We start from the raw sequence: 20,801 nt of genomic DNA, 5'->3' as shown, positions 1-20,801 counted from the left end.
AAGGAAGGAAGGAAGGAAGGAAGGAAGGAAGGAAGGAAGGAAGGAAGGAAGGAAGGAAGGAAGGAAGGAAGGAAGGAAGGAAGGAAGGAAGGAAGGAAGGAAGGAAGGAAGGAAGGAAGGAAGGAAGGAAGGAAGGAAGGAAGGAAGGAAGGAAAGTAAGTTGGGGAAACAGACTACTTCTCTCAGAGCTTAATTATGCATCTCTTTAGATCCTGATGTGCTCCCAGCAACAGATTTCTCCCTTTTGATTTATTTGCCACCACAGAAATTGCCATGTAGTGGGGCTGGGAGTATAAGAATTCTCCTCTAGGTAAAATAATATTGTAAACCACGGGATAAACTGTGGTCTCATTAAACCCACCTTGAATTGAAGATCAGCATTATGACTTGCCGCAAGAGGCCCCCAAACCCAATGAGGGCAAAAGTCTGTTGCTTCCATGTCAACAGATTTGCACAGTGAATATTTCAGCAGTGCAGTACCTGTGACAAAACATGCAGCATAATTTCCTTTGAAAATGAAGAAGACCGGGTTTGTGCCTTGCTTTTGGGACTATGGATCTGATTTAAGACACAGCAGGTGTTCCCCATACATCTGATTCTCAAAAAGAATTACAGATTTGGCAGCATTGCTCCACTGAAATGGAGTGACATGGCAGTACATGCAGCTTTGGGGGCTGCCAAAGCTGGCAAGGGCATAGTGGAGCCTGTCATCCAGATGCTTCCTCTCCCTGCTTTAAAACATTAAAGCACATGTGTAAAATACCACTTGTCTGGTGACAAAGTTTGGCATTTAAATTTTTTTCTTTGTTTTTTACTTGATATACAGCTGGAAGGAAGAAGTGAAAGAGGACAGAGTGAGGTTGGTCTTGACGCAAAGGCAGCTTTCAACAGGGAGAGAGAGGAGCATAAGAAACTCCTGGCTGAGAGTCACCAGTTAGTGATGGACATGCAGTGGCAAATCCAGCACAATGAGAAGAACTGGACTAGAGAAAAAGGAGACTTATTGGAACAGTTTGACAAAGACCGACGTGAGTGGGAGCGGCAAAAGCAGGAACTGCTGAGGCGGCTAGAGCAGGTAAGATCGGTGTCTGCTCCGGGCAGGAGAATTAGTGTTGAGAAATGTGTTGTGACAAAGGACTGCTGTGGGGTTTTAAAAAGTATATTTCAGGCACCAGTTGAATGTGGTATCTCTGCATCATTGTTTCTCAGATAAACGCAGAAGCTCAAGGGACTTAAGCAGATGAAAACTAGCATTTTTGCAACCATATGGGAAATTAGTTATAGGTTAAAGGCCATTTCCTTTCTCATTACACTTGCCTCACAAATGCATGACCACTATGAAAAGTGTTTTTGCTTTTAGATCACAAGCTGTACTAAATTTCTCCCCCTTTTTTTGCTGAAAACCAAATCTTACACATTCCATCCTGCTGCTCTTTTTCTTTTGAGTTCTCCCTCACAAATATTATCATCAGTGCAGGTGGGTGTGATCTGTGAGCCAACTGTGGTGGGTAGACCTGACTCTTAGGTGTACTCTTAAGCATCTTTTGTCCTATAGATTGGAATAAGCAAATTTCCACGAATTCCTGGTTGAAATATTACTGATATACAGTATTACCTGAGTGGAACAGTTGTCCTTGGAGCAAATGTAACATCAGAGTGGTGCACTGGTTTTTGATAGATACGAATCAGTCTTGACAACTTTTTAGTGCAAACACAGGGAACTCAAAAGACTCTCTAAACAAATATAAACATTAGTAGTAGTAGAACTAATATTGAAATATTACATTCCACATAGGGGCAAATTCAACTAATATTGCAGCAGTACTCACAGCAGTAGTTTTCATTGCTTGATATATAAAAAAATACAAGTAGTTTTTTGTTGTACTGTATGGTATAGATTAGTTCATAATTTCAGGAGTTAATTAAGCCAAATAATTACAGGCAATGCTAGTGCTAAAAGTTAACCCAAATTAAACTTTGTTAATTGAAAGTACATTATAATTTCTCTACCACACATTTATTAGTTAATTCATTTGTATGGAAGATTAATGTCTCATTCTTCAACATTGCAGTGCCATGATAAGCCAGTCAAAAGGAATATAAAGCAATTAAAATAAAGCAACAGAATAACAAAAGTTAAACATAGCATAGCAGTAACAAGATAGAAACACCTCATGTAAACCAGCTCGAGCATTATTTTAAAAGGCTTTGTAGAACAAAAAGGGACTGAAAAGATCTAACAGTAGGTTTCAGGGTGCCACCACTGGGGAAAAAAACCTTCTTCAGTCCTACCTGCTTTAAGGTTAAAAAAACAGCATGCCATCACAAAGGATATACTTCCTGGACCCAACTGGTCAGCTCTCTCCTGCTAAATATTATATGTGGGGGGGGGGGGACGCTAGCAGACATATGATTGCCACATGTCTCCAAACAGCGTTTTGGATATTGTAAAAACAGCAAAGTTTTATTTTATCTGGAAGACTACTAGGAAATTCTCTATGGCATAAGATTTTGAGGACTGCATTCTATCTCATCTTGAGGCTTGAAATGTTGCTCTGAGATTTGGGTGTACGTACACATCTTTGGGGTGGGAGTGAGCTATATACTGAGGTGAGAAGGAAATGAAATACAAAAAGAATGTGCAGTGGTAATTGCATTATTAACAATGACTCTTCACAAGGAAAAGTTGTTAATGATAGGACAGCTATTCTAGCATTGGAAAACTAATTAACACATGTATTGTGATAAGAAACCTTTGGCCTGACAAAAGCCACAGGTGTGACAGAATTGGAATGGGACTCTTTATCACAGTATGTCTATTAATTGACTTACCACTGCTAGAATGTATTGTGCTAGAATTAATTTGTTAATCTTTCAGGTGTCACAGGAATCTATGCAGTTTTTGTGCAAGGGACTGCAGAGTGAAGGAGAGAAGTCACTGCAGAAAAACTGCAAATACAGGAAAGTGTTTCTCAAGACACCTCTGATTATTGTTCAGTAACATCCAATACATTTTCCGAATTCATTGTTTCCTTCCTCTTTAGCAACTATAAGTACAAAATATGCAACGTTTAACATGGACAAAATAAAATACTACTACTGAAATAAGAAATGAAAAGGTGTATCCATGTATGTATATATGCATGTGTATACATGTTTCATGTTTCTGTACACATTATTTTCTCTATTGCTCAATTTAGTACTCAGCATATGGACAGTGGGGGGTAGGACTGTGGAAGCTACATGAAATTGGGAACAGTGGCAGAAATATAGCCATGCTTCCTGCTTACACACATATAGCCCTATTCTGTGGTTATGGGCAAAGTTATACCATATGTATTAGGGCAAAACGGTCAGATCAGATTAGGTTTCAAACTGCTGATATTTATTAATAAAAGTTTCTTATGTTTCCAGCCTCACAGTATATTTGCATATTTTTGTGCCAAAAGTCACTGAAAATAATGTAATGCTTTCAATCCTCATGAAGGTTCACTTTATCTTAATGTTACCTTATTTCAGTGATGAAATTTGTTTACTAGCTCTGTCACACTTGGAATTGGTTGCTAAGTGAAAAACTGAGCATTATATGCTGTCTGATAGAGTGTTATCAGTGCTTAGCGCAGGGTTCATGCTTTTGTGTTAGAGAGAAAAGGGAACATTTTCAACAGCTACTTTGAATTTTTGTCTCTGAACTATTTAAAATATTAATGCTTGGACCGGCTTGCTCCTGATTTTTATAAATGAATGCTTAAGAAGGCTAATGTGCAATCTCTAAAGGTTTGCATGTATCATTGCTACTCTTTTGGTTTTTATAAATGAGCTGTGTGGTTTTTCTGTTCTTCGGAAATTGGTGCCTATATCATATTTTGCTGCAACTGAAAAAATGTTGGTTGTCCTCAATAATAATTTTAAAAATCATTCTGAAGGCCACATACTATTAGTATAATCTAGATACTGTTTGTCCATCATATGTTTGCTTTTGAAGTCATACTGAAATTCCTTTCCTATCTGCTAGGACACAATACCTTCTTAAATCACCAAACAGAATTAGTAACTCCTTATTCTACTCAAGAGTAATTGTCATGTATAATTTTTTTTCTAAAGTGTTCAGAAAGGTGCAACTATTGATGGCATACAGTTATGAGAATAGTACAATTTCTGAAAGACTGAGGAGTCAAGAATTGCTGTTGAAAAACAGGCTTTTTGCCAAACCCACAAAAGCATCTGTGCGATAATCAATTATTTGTATAGCAGGAATCTTTCAAAGATTTGGATCAATAGATTTTTGTGCCTTTTAGATCAATAGCCAAACTGATCTTTCAATTGAAGCAATCATCATATCTCTGTAAACTCTTGTATATTCGGAAATACACCACAATACAAGTGAAAACAATAAGACAAATCATTTGAGATATTTCAAAAGTAACATCTAGAGAACCATGAAAATAATAGATGTTTCCCATAACCTGAACAATTTTCCTTCCTGCCTATTTTTAAATAACGTAACATAGAAAAACACACCTATGTTTATAAGAGCACTGAATAAATCACTGGAGATAATTGTGAAAATGTATCTTATACATAAAAGCATGCTGACCTACATTTTCATAGCTTTAAATATTCTCTTTCAAGTATACTGCTGCAGTGTTATCTCTTGAGACACAACATCAAACCTAATTTTGTGCTCATCATGACTTGAAGCTTTTAGATTTTCAGACTAATTATTTTGCAGTTTATGTTGTTTAATTATGAAGAGAAGTCTTCTGTTCCTCTAGTATATTTACATGTACATTGCACTTACATCCATCCCTAGAAAACACACATATAGTGAAGACCATTGTTCAATTTTAAATATAATTCAACAAATTCCTTCATCACCTGAAAATCAAGAAAAAATTGATATAGCACACTGTTCACAGTCACAGTTGCAAAGTTCATCAGTGGAAAGATACACAAGGCCCATTTTAAAGAGCAGTCCTGTGCTCTCTGATGGAGCTCTCTGGTATTAAAAGCCTCAGTCTATCCTGTGTCATGCAAGACTTTCACCAGTAGGGTGGAATTCAAGTAGGAAATAGAGTCCATCCCTCCCCCTCACTTACTCTTCCATGTGAGGGGATGGAGAGTAACAGTCAAGAAAACGAAATTCCACCCATAACTGTGTTGCAGACTGTAGTGAATACCCTGTCTTCCTATATATATAATGGTATTGACCTGCACCAATGGGAGCGGTTGTGAGGTGGAGCCAGAGAAACTAGGAGGGAAAGGTGAGTCAGAGAAAAAGTTCAGAGAGAGACAGAGAAGAAAAAGTTTAGGGGTTGGAGGCAGAGAGAGTGTTTAGGGAGTGATTCGTCAGAGTGTGACCTGTATTAATTAAGATAGAAGAGGTTAAGGGAAAATACTGAAGTTTTGTGTAACTTTAAGAATGTGCCCTAAGAACTATTCCTAAAGCAACTTGTAATCAATAAACCTGTTTCTGTTTGAAAATTAAGTACTGAATGGACCTCAGTCTTTCATAGGAACTATAGGTTGATAAAGAGGTCAGCTGGTGGCCGCATGTTAAAGGGAATGTTGGGATACTCGTGTGAGTTCTGTGTTTGGTGAAACAAGCAGGGGTCACAGGGTAAATGCCACAATTGGTGTCCAGCAGCGGGATACGAAATAATCCAATGAAGCCAAAGTTTAAAAGTGAATTTTCTGGAGTCATGGGTACCTTTTAGTCAGAGGTCTGTGGTGAAGAAGTGGGTGACCTGCTAGAGCTTTTGTGGAAAAGCTTAGTGGCTACCCTGTTTCTCCGAAAATAAGCCCTAACCTGAAAATAAGCCCTAGTATGATTTTTCAGGATGCTCGTAATATAAGCCCTAACCCAAAAATAAGCCCTAGTTAAGTGAAAACCCCACTCTCCACCATTGTGCAGCATTGTGCAGCAAGCAGAAGATAACATGACTGTATTTGAATACATGTAGATTGTTGTACATGGAAAAAATAAAGCATCCACTGAAAATAAAATAAAATAAGACCTACTGCAATTTTGGAGCAAAAATTAATATAAGACCCTGTCTTATTTTGGGGGGAAACACGGTAAAGGTAGGGAACTGACTCTAAAGGAAAAATTCTTTTTTTGTTTGCCTCAAGATTTGAGAGACCCAGTGGGCTAGCTTGAAATCCAAGGCTTTGAGAAATAAGGGAGCAGTGTGGATAAGAGTGGAAGCCTAGGTCAGAGCAGATCTGAGGTGATAGGAAAATAAAAGCAGAGGCTTGAAAATAAAATTATTTTGGTGTCTGAGGGGAAGACTAGCTCAAACATCGAGAGACAGTAACTAAAAGGTTCTGAGCTGGAGAACAGCTAGAGAGAGAGCTGTTGAATGAAGTGCAACAACATAGTTACTGGAATTAACAGCAGAGAGACAGGTCCTTTTGCAAAGCAGTACAGACATTTATGACTAATTCACTCAGACTTAAATATGCCACCCAAATGAAGCCTGAAAAGGAGTCTAGAGCACAAAGTTTACCTCAGGAAGTGGAGAGAAATGGAAACCCTCTAGCTCCAGTGGAACATGAGGAAACTGATGAAAAGCCTCAGAAAACAAGGTGTTCTAAGTTCCCAAGATTTTGAAAAATGGAAGTTGAAACAGAATTTAGGCTTAGAGAAAAAGCCATGGAAATAGATATTGAAATGGAGAAGGAAAGGGCCAGGGAAAGGGAAATGGAATTAAGACAAAGAGAAATGGAATTTCAAATACAGATGAAACAATTGGAATTAGCTGCGCAGAATAATAATAATAACAACTCTAGTGAGGGAAATCTCTCAAAAATCAATCTAAAGAAATTTCCCCAATATAGGAAAGAAGATTGCCCTGAATCTTTTCTGATTTCATTAGAGAGAGTGTGCTGGGACTTTGAGATTAAGGATGATGAAAGGATGATAGTTTTGAGATCACGAATAAGTGTAAATTTAGATGAACTTTATTCTCAGATGCCTCTGGAGCAAGCTAGAGATTTTGATGCATGTAGAAAAATAGTATATTCTAGATTTGGCATAAATGCAGAACACCCTAGAATAACATTTTGTTCCCTTACCAAAAAGCCTGAAGAATCTTATGCCCAATTGGGGGCTAAATTGATTTCAGTGTTTGGAGAAATCGATGGAACATGAAAATGTCACTTCTCTATAGCAAATGAAAAATGTGGTTGGTTTAGAACATACAGATGGAGAAGAAAGTTTACCCTGTGCACTGACCACTCACCATTGAAATAGTTGAGAACTTTGCAAACAAACAGTAGCAAACTGACCAGGTGGTCCTTGATTCTGCAAGATTATGACTTTAAAATTAAAAACATCAAAGGATCTTTAAATGTGGTAGCTGATGCTTTGTCCAGAAGACCCAATGATTAAGTGTAAATGTAAATGTTTATGTTTTTATCTGTAATGCGTGATTTAATCAGGAGAAAATGTTTATGAATGTATGGTTTTCAGGACTGTATAATATGGTAAGTTTAAATAGTACAGTGGTGCCTCGCATTACGATGTTAATTCGTTACAGCGAAATCGCTGTAGAATGAAAACATCGTAAAGTGATTTTTAAAAGCCCGTAGAAACACATTAAAACCTGATTAATGCATTCCTATGGGCTTGAAACTCACCGTCCAGCGAAGATCCTCCATAGCGTGGCCATTTTTGCTGCCCGTGCAGTGAGGAATCCGTCCCAGAAAACAGAGGGCGGCCATTTTTTTTACCCGGTGGCCATTTTGAAACTGCTGATCAGCTGTGCGAAAATCATCATTTTGTGATAATCGGTTAGTGAAGCAGGGAACCGATCATCGCAAAGCAAAAAAACTCCATAGGAAACATTGTTTTGCGTTTGCTTTTGCGATCGCAAAAACTTCGTCATGCGATTTCGTCGTAAAACAAAGCGCTCGTCTTACAAAGCACCACTGTAAATGTATTACAGTGGACCCTTGACTTACAGACTTTTTGAGTTACAGACTTCTCTGGCCACAAAATTTAGGTTTGATTTGCAGACTGAGATTTGACTTACAGACCAGAAAAAAATCAAAATGGAACAAAAACGGCCTGTTACGGGATTAATCGGTTTTCAATGCACTGTAGGTCAATGGAGACTTGACTTACAGACTTTTTGACTTGAGAACCGCCTTCCAATATGGATTAAGTTCTCAAGTCAAGACCCCACTGTACTTGATAGAAGCTCATATGGCAAGTATCTATAAGTATTGGTAAGTTGTTATATTTGCACGTACTTAGCTGTTTGTTTATGAGGGCAAATTGCTGGGTTTCCCCTCATAGAACAAACTTATTAAGGGGGGAGGTATGTAGTGAACACCCTGTCTTTCTATTTATATAATAGTATTGACCTGCACCAATGGGAGCTGTTGGGAGGTGGAGCCAGAGAAACCAGGAGGGAGGGGTGAGTCAGAGAAAAAGTTCAGAGAGAGACAGAGAAGAAAGAGTTTAGGGGTTGGAGGCAGAGAGAGTGTTTAGGGAGTGATTAGTCAGAGTGTGACCTGTATTAATTAAGATAGAAGAGGTTAAAGGAAAATACTGAAGCTTTGCGTAACTTTAAGAATGTGCTGAAGAACTATTCCTAAAACAACTTGTAATCAATAAACCTGTTTCAGTTTGAAAATTAAGTACTGAATGGACCTCAGTTTTTCATAGGAATTATAGGTTGATAAAGAGATCAACTGGTGGCAGCGTGTTAAAGGGCGTGTTGGGATAAATGGTGTGTTTGTTGAAACAAGCAGGAACCACAGAGTAAACGCCACCCAGACAATTTGTGGCTCCTGGAGCTGGGAATGTAATCCTTCTTTATTTAAAATTAGATCTCACTTTGACGTGCTTCTGAGAAAATATATTTGGGATTGCAACCTAAACTATTGAACTGAAAGTGTGGTATGTTCCATGGAGACATGATCTTACCAACAGCAATGCCAACCAAGAGCTACCATTTTTAAACATAAAGAGGCCATAAAGGAACATTAGAACATATGTGGTTAGTATTCCTGAAAGTAAAAATATTCTGTTATGAGGTAATTATCTGGATAGAAAAAAATAACAAATCAAAAAATAGTTCCAAATGAAACTTTATTATTATTCTCACCATTTACCGGAGGAAATGAAAATTTATCAAATAAAGAATTGGTGGCAACTCTTACACGGGCAATGTGGAATGAAATTGCCCAGTGCTAGGAAGATGCTCAGGACCTCACTTTGAAAAGATGTATGAATAAAATATGGAGAAATTGACTAATCAGGTCAGATTATACAGAGGGGAGATTTTAAAAGATAGCTTTATGAAAATATGGCATCCCCTGTTGAAATCTGAGATTGAGTAAAAAAAAAATAGAATAAACCAAGTGGACAATGGGTTGGACTGCATGTTATAAGTGAAATCAGCTAGAGGATCATGAATGCAATAATAAGCCACGAGACTATGTGAAAACATAAAGAAATAATGTAAACACTGTGTATATATGAAGGTATAAGAGTTTATGAACAAGAAATTTGCTATTATTGTAATACAGTCAGTATTGTTCTGTCATGCTATTTTGAATGGACTGAAAATTATTATTTTAAAAAAATTAGTTACTTGAGATAATTTCAGTTTTTGGGGACTAAATTCAGTTTCTCTGCTTTCTTGTCTTGTCAGTACCAGTGCAATTATTCAGTTAGTTTCATACAAGTAATACAAATCTAAAGATTTGGAGCAAAATTTGAAATAATGGAGAGTTGTAAAGAATGAAATATTAGGGCAAAATAATATAGAAGCATGCTCCAGTTTCTCTCTGCCGTGAATTATGAACCTTTATAGCCGTCTGATTTTATGATAATTTATTTTTTCGGTTTCAGAAAATACATCCACAAAGAGGAGACAGCATCCTTAGTGACTCAAAAGAAACTAGCCTTGCTTTATTTTCAAATCAACGGAACCATCATGTGCCTCGTCCAGTGGGGTCCAGATCATATTCTGATTCGGACACCATGCAGTTTGAAGATCGCTCACTGTCTAAACTAAAAGAGAGTGACAGGTGCACTGCCACAGAAAATCTCTTTCTAGATACATTGTCCCTTGACTCTCCAGATGATTCTGATGAACCACATCCTCAGAAATCAGAGCAAGAAAGGTTCTTAACTTATGCTAAAGAGGTATGGCTCTCACCTTTATACTGTATGTTATATTGTAATAATTAGTACAGTATTGACAGCATTCTGCCAAAGAAGCCTTTAAAGGATTATAGGGGAGTTCTGAAGTCATATGGGAGAATGTCATGAGAGGGAGAAGAGACTGTTGAATGGCTGGCAAATTTTGGGGTTCCAGGCTTGGGTCCCCAAATGTTCTTGGACTACAATTCCCAGAAATTGTGGCCAGCACAGCTAGTTGCAAAGTCTTCTGGGAGCTTTAGTCCAAGAACATCTATGGACTCAAAGTTGGGAACTACTGGTCTAATACCATTAGGTGTGAAATATGAAGCCTTACCTGTGACCCAAGTCGCCAACTCCCATTTCGAAACTTTGCTTTAAACAAGAGAGCCTGGCACATATATTTGGCTACAATTATTGGAAGTCTTTTTTTTTTTTTTTTTTTTTTTGTACTGTCAGCAGTTCTGTTGTGCCCAGTCTGATGAAAACCCATCCAGGGCTAAAAACTAATTTATTTTTATGATTTTTTATTGCTCTAACAAAGGTACCCCCACCCTTGCCTTCAGATCATATAATAGAATTTTAAAATTACACCCTGTGCATTTTGGAAACGTGAGTTCCTTCCAGCTGTACAATTAGGACTCCAGTACATGAAAATAAATATGTCAGAGAAGTTTAGGAGATGGGGGCAGATCCTTGTTCTAATTTTTTTTAAAATGTGGACAAATTATATGTGAGATTACCTGAAAGAGCTTGTCATAATATGGTATAAGTAGCTGAAGGTTGTGAAATGGTATTTTAAAATGCCACAGTGGTATTGTCACACAGTCCTTGTTCCTACTTAACAAATGAGAGGGAAGGTTTTTTTTTCCCTGACTTGACATCTCCCCTAGATTGAAGAAGCTATGACTTCTGCTCCCTTTTGGGAGCAAGATTTGAAGATTTGTCACATCTAGAGCAAAAATGGGAATTATATGCCTCCTTGACCCTTAAGGAGGCTCCCCTATTAAACCACCACCACCACACCTATTGAAATAAAAATCTTGTTGACTGAAAATGATGATGCCAGGAGCAGATGGACTTAGAGCATGAGTCAAGGTCTTAATTATTAGTTGAGGGTTGGTGGGGGCTTTATTTTTCGAAATCAAAAGTGAACTTCCAGTCAGTTCTGGTTCTGAAAAAATATGGGAAATCTCCCATATAGTCAATGGTAGAAAACTGACCTAGAGACTTAGAGTTGCCCACCGATGTTGTAGGCTTTCTCAAAATGCTGTCCATGCTATTTAGCAGTCTAGTACACTGTTAACGAAAGCTAGGCAGCAAATAGGGTTGCAAAAAAATATTTTGAAGAAATGCTTGCTACTTCTTGCTGTCTATTGAAAATCTTTGGCACTTTCAGGAATGGAAAGGAACAAGCTAGATTAGTGTATGAACAAAACTGCACAGTTAAAGCACTTTCTTCTCTTCTGCATTGTGATTTCAAAATGCCTAAGCCTGTGGGTTTTCTCCCACTGCATGTTGGCTTCCAGATCTCATGAGTAACTCTAGACAACAAGGTGTGCATGCACACAAGAGAAATGAGCAGTAGCCATGTGTAAATGAATGCAAATGAAAAACACATACCATTGTAGATTTTGCATAGAATAACCCCTGACACAGTTTTCTTTTAGAGTGTCTGTGTTATGCATGTTATTTTTTGTGTAAGCTCAGCATTAGAGGCAGAATAGAGGCCATTGCAGCCTATCAGCCAAGGCTGACAATAGCCTTTGGTAGACATAAAAATGTGTCTTGGGTTTTTTTTTTATGAAGAGCCTTATTCAAATGTTACAGACTAGATTCAATTCTTAGTATTAACTAGAGTAGACCTACTGTATCAGTGAGACACATTTGTGCTAATACATCACCTTAATTCAGCAAGTCTACTCTAGTAGACCCCTTCATGGTTTGCTGCCTTGTCGTGGCAAAGGGGCTTGAGTAATTCAGAGAAGCTGTGGGCTATGCCGTGCAGAGACACCCAAGACGGACAGGTCACAGTGGAGAGTTCCGACTAAACGCAATCCACCTGGAGTAGGAATTGGCAACCCATTCCAGTATCCTTGCCCAGAATACCCCATGATCAGAAACAAAAGGCTAAAAGATATGACACTGGAAGACAGGCCCCTCAGGTCGGAAGGCGTCCAACATGCTACTGAGGAAGAGTGGAGGACAAGTACAAGTAGCTCCAGAGCTAATGAAGTGGTTGTGCCAAAGCCGAAAGGACGCTCAGCTGTGGACGTGCCTGGAAGTGAAATGAAAGTCCGATGCTGCAAAGAAAAATACTGCATAAGAACCTGGAATGTAAGATCTATGAACCTTGGGAAGCTGGAGGTGGTCAAACAGGAGATGGCAAGAATAAACATCGACATCTTGGGCGTCAGTGAACCAAAATTTAATTTATTTATTTATTTATTTAATTTATACCCCGCCTATCTGGCCCACCGGACAGGAATGGGTGAATTCAACTCAGATTACTATCATAACTACTATTGTGTGCAAGAATCACGTAGAAGGAATGGAGTAGCCCTCATAGTCAACAAAAGAGTGGGAAAGGCTATAATGGGATATGATCTCAAAAATGATAGAATGATGACAATATGAATCCAAGGCAGACCTTTCAACATCAGAGTAATCCAAGTTTATGCACCAACCACCAATGCTGAGGAGACTGAAATTGAACAATTTTATGGAGATTCACAACACCTTCTAGAACTGACACCAAAGAAAGATGTTCTTCTCATTCTAGGGGATTGGAATGCTAAAGTAGGGAGTTAAGCGATAAAAGGAACAGGGAAGTTTGGCCTTGGAGTTCAAAACGAAGCAGGGCAAAGGCTAATAGAGTTTTGTCAAGAGATCAAGCTGGTCATCACAAACACTCTTTTCAAACAACACAAGAGGCGATTCTATACATGGAAATCACCAGATGGGCAATATCAAAATCAGATTGATTATATTCTCTGCAGCCAAAGATGGAGAAGCTCTACACCAGTGGTGTCGAACTGTGGCCCTCCAGATGTTCTTGGACTTCAACTCCCAGAAGCCTTCACCACCACCTCTGCTGGCCAGGATTTCTGGGAGTTGAAGGCCAAGAACATCTGGAGGGCCACAGTTCGACACCACTGCTCTACACAGTCAGCAAAAACAAAACCTGGAGCTGATTGTGGCTCTGATCATCAGCTTCTCATAGCAAAATTCAAGCTTAAACTGAAGAAAGTAGGAAAAACCACTGGGCTACTCAGGTATAATCTAAACCAAATCCCTTATGAATACACAGTGGAAATGAAGAACAGATTTAAGGAACTAGATTTGGTGGACAGAGTGCCTGAAAAACTTTGGATAGAGGCTCGTAACATTGTACAGGAGGCAGCAACAATGACCATCCCAAAGAAAAGGAAATGCAAAAAAGCAAAGTGGCTGTCGAACGAGGCCTTACAAATACCAGAGAAGAGAAGGGAAACAAAATGCAAGGGAGATAGGGAAAGTTACAGAAAAGTGAATGCAGACTTCCAAAGAATAGCAAGGAGAGACAAGCACGCCTTCTTAAATGAACAATGCAAAGAAATAGAGGGAAATAATAGAAAAGGAAAAACCAGAGATCTGTTCAGGAAAATTGGAGATTTTAGAGGAACATTTTGTGCAAAGATGGACATGATAAAGGACAAAAATGGAAGGGACCTCACAGAAGCAGAAGACATCAAGAAGAGGTGGCAAGAATACACAGAAGAATTATATCAGAAAGATTTGGATATCCCGGACAACCCAGATAATTCCAGTTGAACTATTTAAAACCTTAAAAGATGATGCTGTTAAGGTGCTACATTCAATATGCCAGCAAGTTTGGAAAACTCAACAGTGGCCAGAGGATTAGAAAAGATCAGTCTACATCCCAATCCCAAAGAAGGGCAGTGCCAAAGAATGCTCCAACTACCGTACAATTGCACTCATTTCACACGCTAGCAAGGTTATGCTCAAAATCCTACAAGGTAGTCTTCAGCAGTATGTGGACCGAGAACTCCCAGAAGTACAAGCTGGAATTTAAAGGGGCAGAGGAACTAGAGATCAAATTGCTAACATGAGCTGGATTATGGAGAAAGCCCGAGAGTTCCAGAAAACATCTACTTCTGCTTCATTGACTATGCAAAAGCTTTTGACTGCGCTGACCACAGCAAACTATGGCAAGTCCTTAAAGAAATTGGAGTGCCTGACCACCTTATCTATCTCCTAAGAAACCTATACGTGGGACAGGAAGCAACAGTTAGAACTGGATATGGAACAACTGATTGGTTCAAAATCAGGAAAGAAGTATGACAAGGCTTTACATTGTCCCCCAGCTTGTTTAATTTATATGCAGAATATATCCCAAACTGGAATTAAGATTGCCAGAAGAAATATCAACAACCTCCGATATGCATATAATGCCTCTCTGATGGCAAAAAGTGAGGAGGAATTAAATGAGGGTGAAAGAGGAGAGTGGAAAAAACAGTCTGAAACTCAACATCAAAAAAACTAAGAGAATGGCTACTGGTCCCATCACCTCCTGGCAAATAGAAGGGGAAGATACGGAAGCGGTGATAGATTTTACTTTCCTGGAGCTCCATGATCACTGCAGATGGAGACAGCAGCCACGAAATTAAAAGACTACTGCTTCTTGGGAGGAAAGTTATGACAAACCTAGACAGCATCTTAAAAAGCAGAGACATCAACTTGCCAACAAAAGTCCGAAGCTATGGTTTGCCAACAAAAGTCCGAAGCTATAGTCAAAGCTATGGTTTTTCCTTAGTGATGTATGGAAGTGAGAGCTGGACCATAAAGAAAGCTGACCACAGAAGAATTGATGCCTTTGAATTGTGGTGCTGGAGGAGGCTCTTGAAAGTCCCCTGGACTGCAAGGAGAACAAACCTATCAATTGTAAAGGAAATCAACCCTGAGTGCTCACTGGAAGGACAGATCCTGAAGCTGAGGCTCCAATACTGTGGCCATCTCATGAGAAGACTCCTTGGAAAAGACCTTGATGTTAGGAAAGTGTGAAGGCAAGAGGAGAAGGGGACGACAGAGGATGAGATGGTTGGACAGTGTCATTGAAGCAACCAACATGAATTTGGCACAACTCCGGAAGGCAGTGGAAGATAGGAGGACCTGGCAAGCTCTGGTCCATGGGGTCACGAAGAGTCGGACACGACTAAACGACTAAACAACGATGACTCTAGGAGAGATTAAAACTGGATTTAGGCCCATGTCATTGTTTGATGACAGATTGCTCCAATTTCTGCCCAGACATGCATAAGGAATAGATGGGAGAAAATAGTGTTCCCAGATCTGGAACTTTAATATTGACATTTGTTTTGGAGGGCTTGAATTTTTTGTCACTGTATTGAGTTTGCATATTTTACTAGGATTAAATTGTTATCTTTTAAGCTGTAAAGGAAATTAGTTCAATAAAATATGAGTTCTTAAAAGCTGGTCATGGAAATTATGATTGTGGGAATGGTTCCTATGACGACGCCAGATGTTGTGAAAAATCTTTATGGCTTTCAGTATGAAGAAAGTCTTTCCACATATTTAACAACAGTAGTTTAATGAGATTCTGCTGATGCTGGTTCTGATTGTCTACTGAAATTATAATAAAATAAATGTGTCAAAATAGTAGATATTATCTCTTATCTCAATTTAGCTGGGTCAGTAATATCAAAGATATATTAGAAAAGTACTTTCACATATACAAATCTCATGTGAGATGTTTACTGGTTATTTTTGCAATTACATTATTATGACTGAAGTATGTTTTAGAGCATTGACATAATTAATTTGTGTGTCCGGCCTTAGTAATACAAGGGAGACTTAATTATACTAGCTAATTGAATGAGGAGTGTTTTATATGTATACATATAAGGAAAGCATTCCCTCTTAATTACCCAGATACACAAAAAGGGGAGAAAAGGATAAGCAAATATGTTCTTCAAAGGATTTGCAGGAATTTGAAGAATTATAGTTAATGCAAATACAGCCCACTGGCACATATATATGCATGCACACAAGTTCAAAATTAACTGTTAATTTTACTTTCAGGAAGAAGAAATGCACAAGGGAAATCTTCAAAGGTGAGTAAAGACAGGAGGGGAAAAGCAAAGCATAGAATAAATTACATGAAGGGTATATTAACACATTTACCTTAAATTAATTCCTGAGATGTTGAGACTACATGCCAGAGGCTCTGTTGTATAAGAGAACAATGCCTAGAAATATTGCATCTTAGCTGTTTAGCTAGTTTAAACAAAACATTATGAAAAAGTTTTGCATAACCCAGAAGCATTTTGCAAAATATTGCACACTTTAAAACAACAAAATATTTAAAACTATCAATAAATTAATGGATGGTTGCAGTCTGACATAATGTGATATCCAAGGGGCCAACAAACACTCAACCCTGTGAAGGCAGAACACACTCTACCCAGAGATTTGGCTTTCTGTTTTTCCTCCAAAAATGTTTCCTGCTTTACCTCTAAAAATGCCTGAAGATTTTTTAAATCTTCCAGTTGATTTGTGGTGCATGTTCCCTTTTTGTAAAAGCAAGACCATAAACACATTTGATGTACTTTGATTGCACTTGTAGTGGAAGCCCTTGAACATCTATGTTATGCCTTTAATGCCTGTGTGATTTATCATTTAGTTATCAGGAAAGCCAGCACAATGTATTGGTTGAAGTGTTAGACTAGGACTCAGGAGATGGGTGTTCAGATCCTCACTCAGACATGAACCTCACTGGGTAGCTTTGGGCCAGTTTTGTACACCACCATGACCTCATGAAAGGAAAGGAAGGATATAAATGAAAGAAAGAAAGAAAGAAAGAAAGAAAGAAAGAAAGAAAGAAAGAAAGAAAGAAAGAAAGAAAGAAAGAAAGAAAGAAAGAAAGGATTTTTATAAATAAAAAAAAACCACACATACTTTCCTCAGCAAATTTATCACTTAAATCACATTGTCTTACTTTTCAGAGTTCACAATGTTTTCTGGGGCATTTCACCTATTACTGCTTTAGTCTAACAGAATGGTATTGTTTATGTTGATGTTTTTGTTTCCATTTCAAAATGAATTCAGTCCTAATGTAAGTCAATACAGGAACTGTTTTTAGTAGTACTGCATAATGACTTGTGCCTTCATGGAAATGACAGACTCGGCAGTACAGAAATGATTGTGTAGAATTGTGGTTTTTTCCCAATGGTTTTTTTTTTTTTTTTTTTTTTTGAAAATCCTTCCTTCAGTCATATTTTCCCCATTTCTAAACAGTGATGAGTTTCTCTTTAAAGCAATTTTTTTCAATGTGGCAAATGTTCCCTTGAATATGGCACATTAAATGGCTGACAAAGTTTCATCCTTTACTCTGTCCATATACTTGGAAAAGAAAAAAGTTGAAAATACTGTAAAATAGTTCAGTTGTATGTCTAAGAAAACAATGGAAATGCCTTCTAAATTTTTTAATGTAAATATTCAACACTAACTGCAAGTAATAACGAATCTTGAACAGCAGCATTTTTGAAATACAGAATTGGAGCTATATTACTGATGCTTATATTCATTCAATTAATTTGTTATGCATTTCCTTTTTCAGAGCCATGTCAGTTTCTTCTATGTCTGAGTTCAAGCGCTTGATGGAGATTTCTCCTTTTCTCCCTGATAAGTCTCTGCCCTCCACCAAGAGCAAAGAGGATATAACACCTCCATTATCACCAGATGATTTAAAATACATTGAGGAATTCAACAAAAATTGGGATTACAGCACTACCAGAAACCACAGTGGAGCTGTAGATAGACCTGCCGAAGCCTGGGCAGAGAGAACAGAGATTGGGAAGACAGGGAATAATTCCATTACAGATCCATTCCAGCCTGAGTCATGGTACCTTACCACCAGTGTTACTATGACAACTAATACGGTGACCAGCCCCGAGCACTGCCAGAAACAGCCACTGAGGAGTCATGCTGCTACAGAAAAAATGGGAGTTAGAGTCTTTCATAGTCCACCAGTTGTCCGGAGGTTTGATAATTCAGCAGTAGCTGGCCATGAAGGGAAAAGCCCCCCTGAGCCAGATTTTTTGTTTCCTGTGACCAAAGCTAAGGGGAATGTGGGTGAGACAAAAGGTGCTTCTTCAGAGGTGTTTGGGCGGTGGTCATGTGACCTTCCCAAACATCACAACAATTTTCTGGAAACTGGTATTCATCCCATTGAGCGCCCTATTTGCACTACTGTGAGTTTTGCCTCATCCTTGCACAGTCTGGAAATGTCCAAAAACATGAGCGATGACATGAAGGAGGTGGCTTATTCTGTGAGAAATGCAATACGTTCAAACTCAACAGAGCTTCAGTTCAAAGATACAGCTTGTCAGACCAATGGAATGAGGACTATGGGAACACAGACCACTCAAACAATCAGTGTGGGCTTGCAGACAGAAACTTTGCGCAGTATCACCAGCAGTCCACATAGGTGTCTGACACCAAAGGGGGGCTCCACACCTATATCATCACCATCAAGAAGCTTAAGAAGCAGACAGATGGCTCCTGCTATTGAAAAGGTCCAGGCCAAATTTGAACGCACGTGTTGTTCTCCCAAGTATGGCTCCCCAAAATTACAGAAGAAAGCTTTCTCTAAAACAGATCAGCCAAATAACCGGACATTACCAAGCACACCTCAGAAAGGGTTCAGCGAGTCTGCTTGGGCAAGATCCACCACTACAAGAGAGAGTCCAGTCCATACCACTATCAACGATGGCCTCTCCAGTTTATTTAATATCATTGACCATACCCCTGTAGTTCATGACACCCTCCAAAAATGCTCCAGGTCTGGCAGCCGATCAAGGTCGGCAGAACCCAGGTCAGAACTGGGCCCTATGCAAGACATGTGCACAAGTGTCCGTGGCAGGTCACCCAGTCCCCTCCGTTTCAGCACAGAGCTACAAAAGGACGAAGGAGCAGAGGTAACAAGTATCAGACAGGACTTGTCTGCTCCTCTAGGATACACCCTTACAGAAAATGCTGCCAGAATCCTGAACAAGAAACTTATGGAGCATGCCTTAAAAGAGGAAAAAAGGCTAGCTTCACACAGCCCTCCCAGTCTTAGCACCGAGAACAGCACAGGAGAAATAGTGAGAGTTGAACCAGGGTCTATTGAGGTAATGAGTCTATGCTCACACAGTAAACAGTTTTAGGTGATTGATTATATTTTTAAATGCCGATGAAGAAGCACAAGCGCCTTTGAATAAAAATGAAACTTGTTCCATAATATATGTCTGTTAGAGACTGTGCATTTTGGAATAATTTTTAACACTATAGATTCCTATTTTATACACAGGCATGTGGAGAGATGTGGCATTTCTCTATGATAAAGATAAGCAAGAAGAGGTTAAGATGAATTTCTGAAATGAATATACTATAATCCAGTGAGATTTCATTGTGGTGTATCTGAAAGATAACAAATATATGAGATCATTGAAATAGAACTGCCATGTTTATAATTTTTAATATGTGACATTGCAATCATAATCATATTTAGTCACATTGTAATCCTACTGAGTTCAGTGGGGCTTACTCATCAGCTGGTGTTTTTAAGGTCATGAGGAGGAATCTCATATATATTTGGCCCTTCTCATGACAGACTAAGGAAGAATAATCATGACACATGGGATTAAGAAAAAGAAGCTGTATTATGTTGTGCTGCATTCATTGACAATTTAAACTTCATAGTCAGACACACACTGGATCCTAAGTGTTACGTGAAATTAGATTTCCTAGTACAAACTTACTGGATAGAGGAAATTTTTGGCAAGGCTTCAAGGGCTAGTGTTAGAAGATGGAATAGCTCAGGGAAAACACTTCACACAATGCATTCCAACACATGCTTTTCTATCATATCTTGGAAACCTTCAAGATATTCAACAATCTCCATAAGTAGCTTGATCCATGAATCCACTATTTTTTGGGCTATACCCTATGTTGCATTTCCCCCCAACCTACAAATACCATCATGTATGAACATTGTCTGAGTGTTGTGCCTTGTGGAAAATTCAAAACAGAGATGTGATTTTCAACATGGCAGTGTGAGTTGCTGTGTAATTTTTCTGCTATGAGAAAATGACTTGCCAAGTCTCATGTGCAAAGATGGTCCTTATTTAGATTGCTTTTTCCCAGGTGTCCTATGGCTCTTGGCTAGGAGTAGACATGGGCTGGGGTTCAGATTGCCCCTAAGTCACAAACTTACTAGGGAGCGTTTCTTAATAAATCATCTTACTCTTGAACAAGGGTAATATTTGCATTTACATTGTATATTACTTGTACATTTTAGCCAAGTGATTATATTAGACTGTTTTAAATGGATTGGCAATATAATAATCATTTTAATTTAATTTTCTGAATTTGTTGTGAAATTACATTTCAAAACTGGTAACTCTGGTTAACCTTTAAAGGACACAAATTTTAGAAATCTTTATATATATATATATATATTTAGAAATCTTTATATATATATATATATATATATATATATAGAGAGAGAGAGAGAGAGAGAGAGAGAGAGAGAGAGAGAGAGATTATATAGATTTTAAAATATATTTATTTATTTATTTAC

At 38.4% G+C, this 20,801-nt stretch overlaps 1 protein-coding gene across 6 annotated transcripts in view; it reads left to right on the top strand.

Annotated features, from left to right (window-relative positions):
- The window catches only part of MTCL1 (microtubule crosslinking factor 1), a 116,259-nt gene that overhangs the window by 85,531 nt on the left and 9,927 nt on the right, over positions 1–20,801 (top strand). For all 6 annotated transcript variants that reach the window (XM_078391535.1, XM_072998811.2, XM_020793492.3 and 3 more), the window contains 4 exons: positions 827–1,075; positions 9,866–10,162; positions 16,259–16,290; positions 17,796–19,350. In XM_078391535.1, coding sequence (XP_078247661.1) covers positions 827–1,075; positions 9,866–10,162; positions 16,259–16,290; positions 17,796–19,350 — 2,133 coding nt within the window. The remainder of the gene's footprint in view (positions 1–826; positions 1,076–9,865; positions 10,163–16,258; positions 16,291–17,795; positions 19,351–20,801) is intronic.

The sequence above is a fragment of the Pogona vitticeps genome, chromosome 4 (genome assembly GCF_051106095.1).
Source record: "Pogona vitticeps strain Pit_001003342236 chromosome 4, PviZW2.1, whole genome shotgun sequence".
NCBI lineage: Eukaryota > Metazoa > Chordata > Lepidosauria > Squamata > Agamidae > Pogona > Pogona vitticeps.
This window is presented reverse-complemented; position numbering and strand designations above follow the sequence as displayed.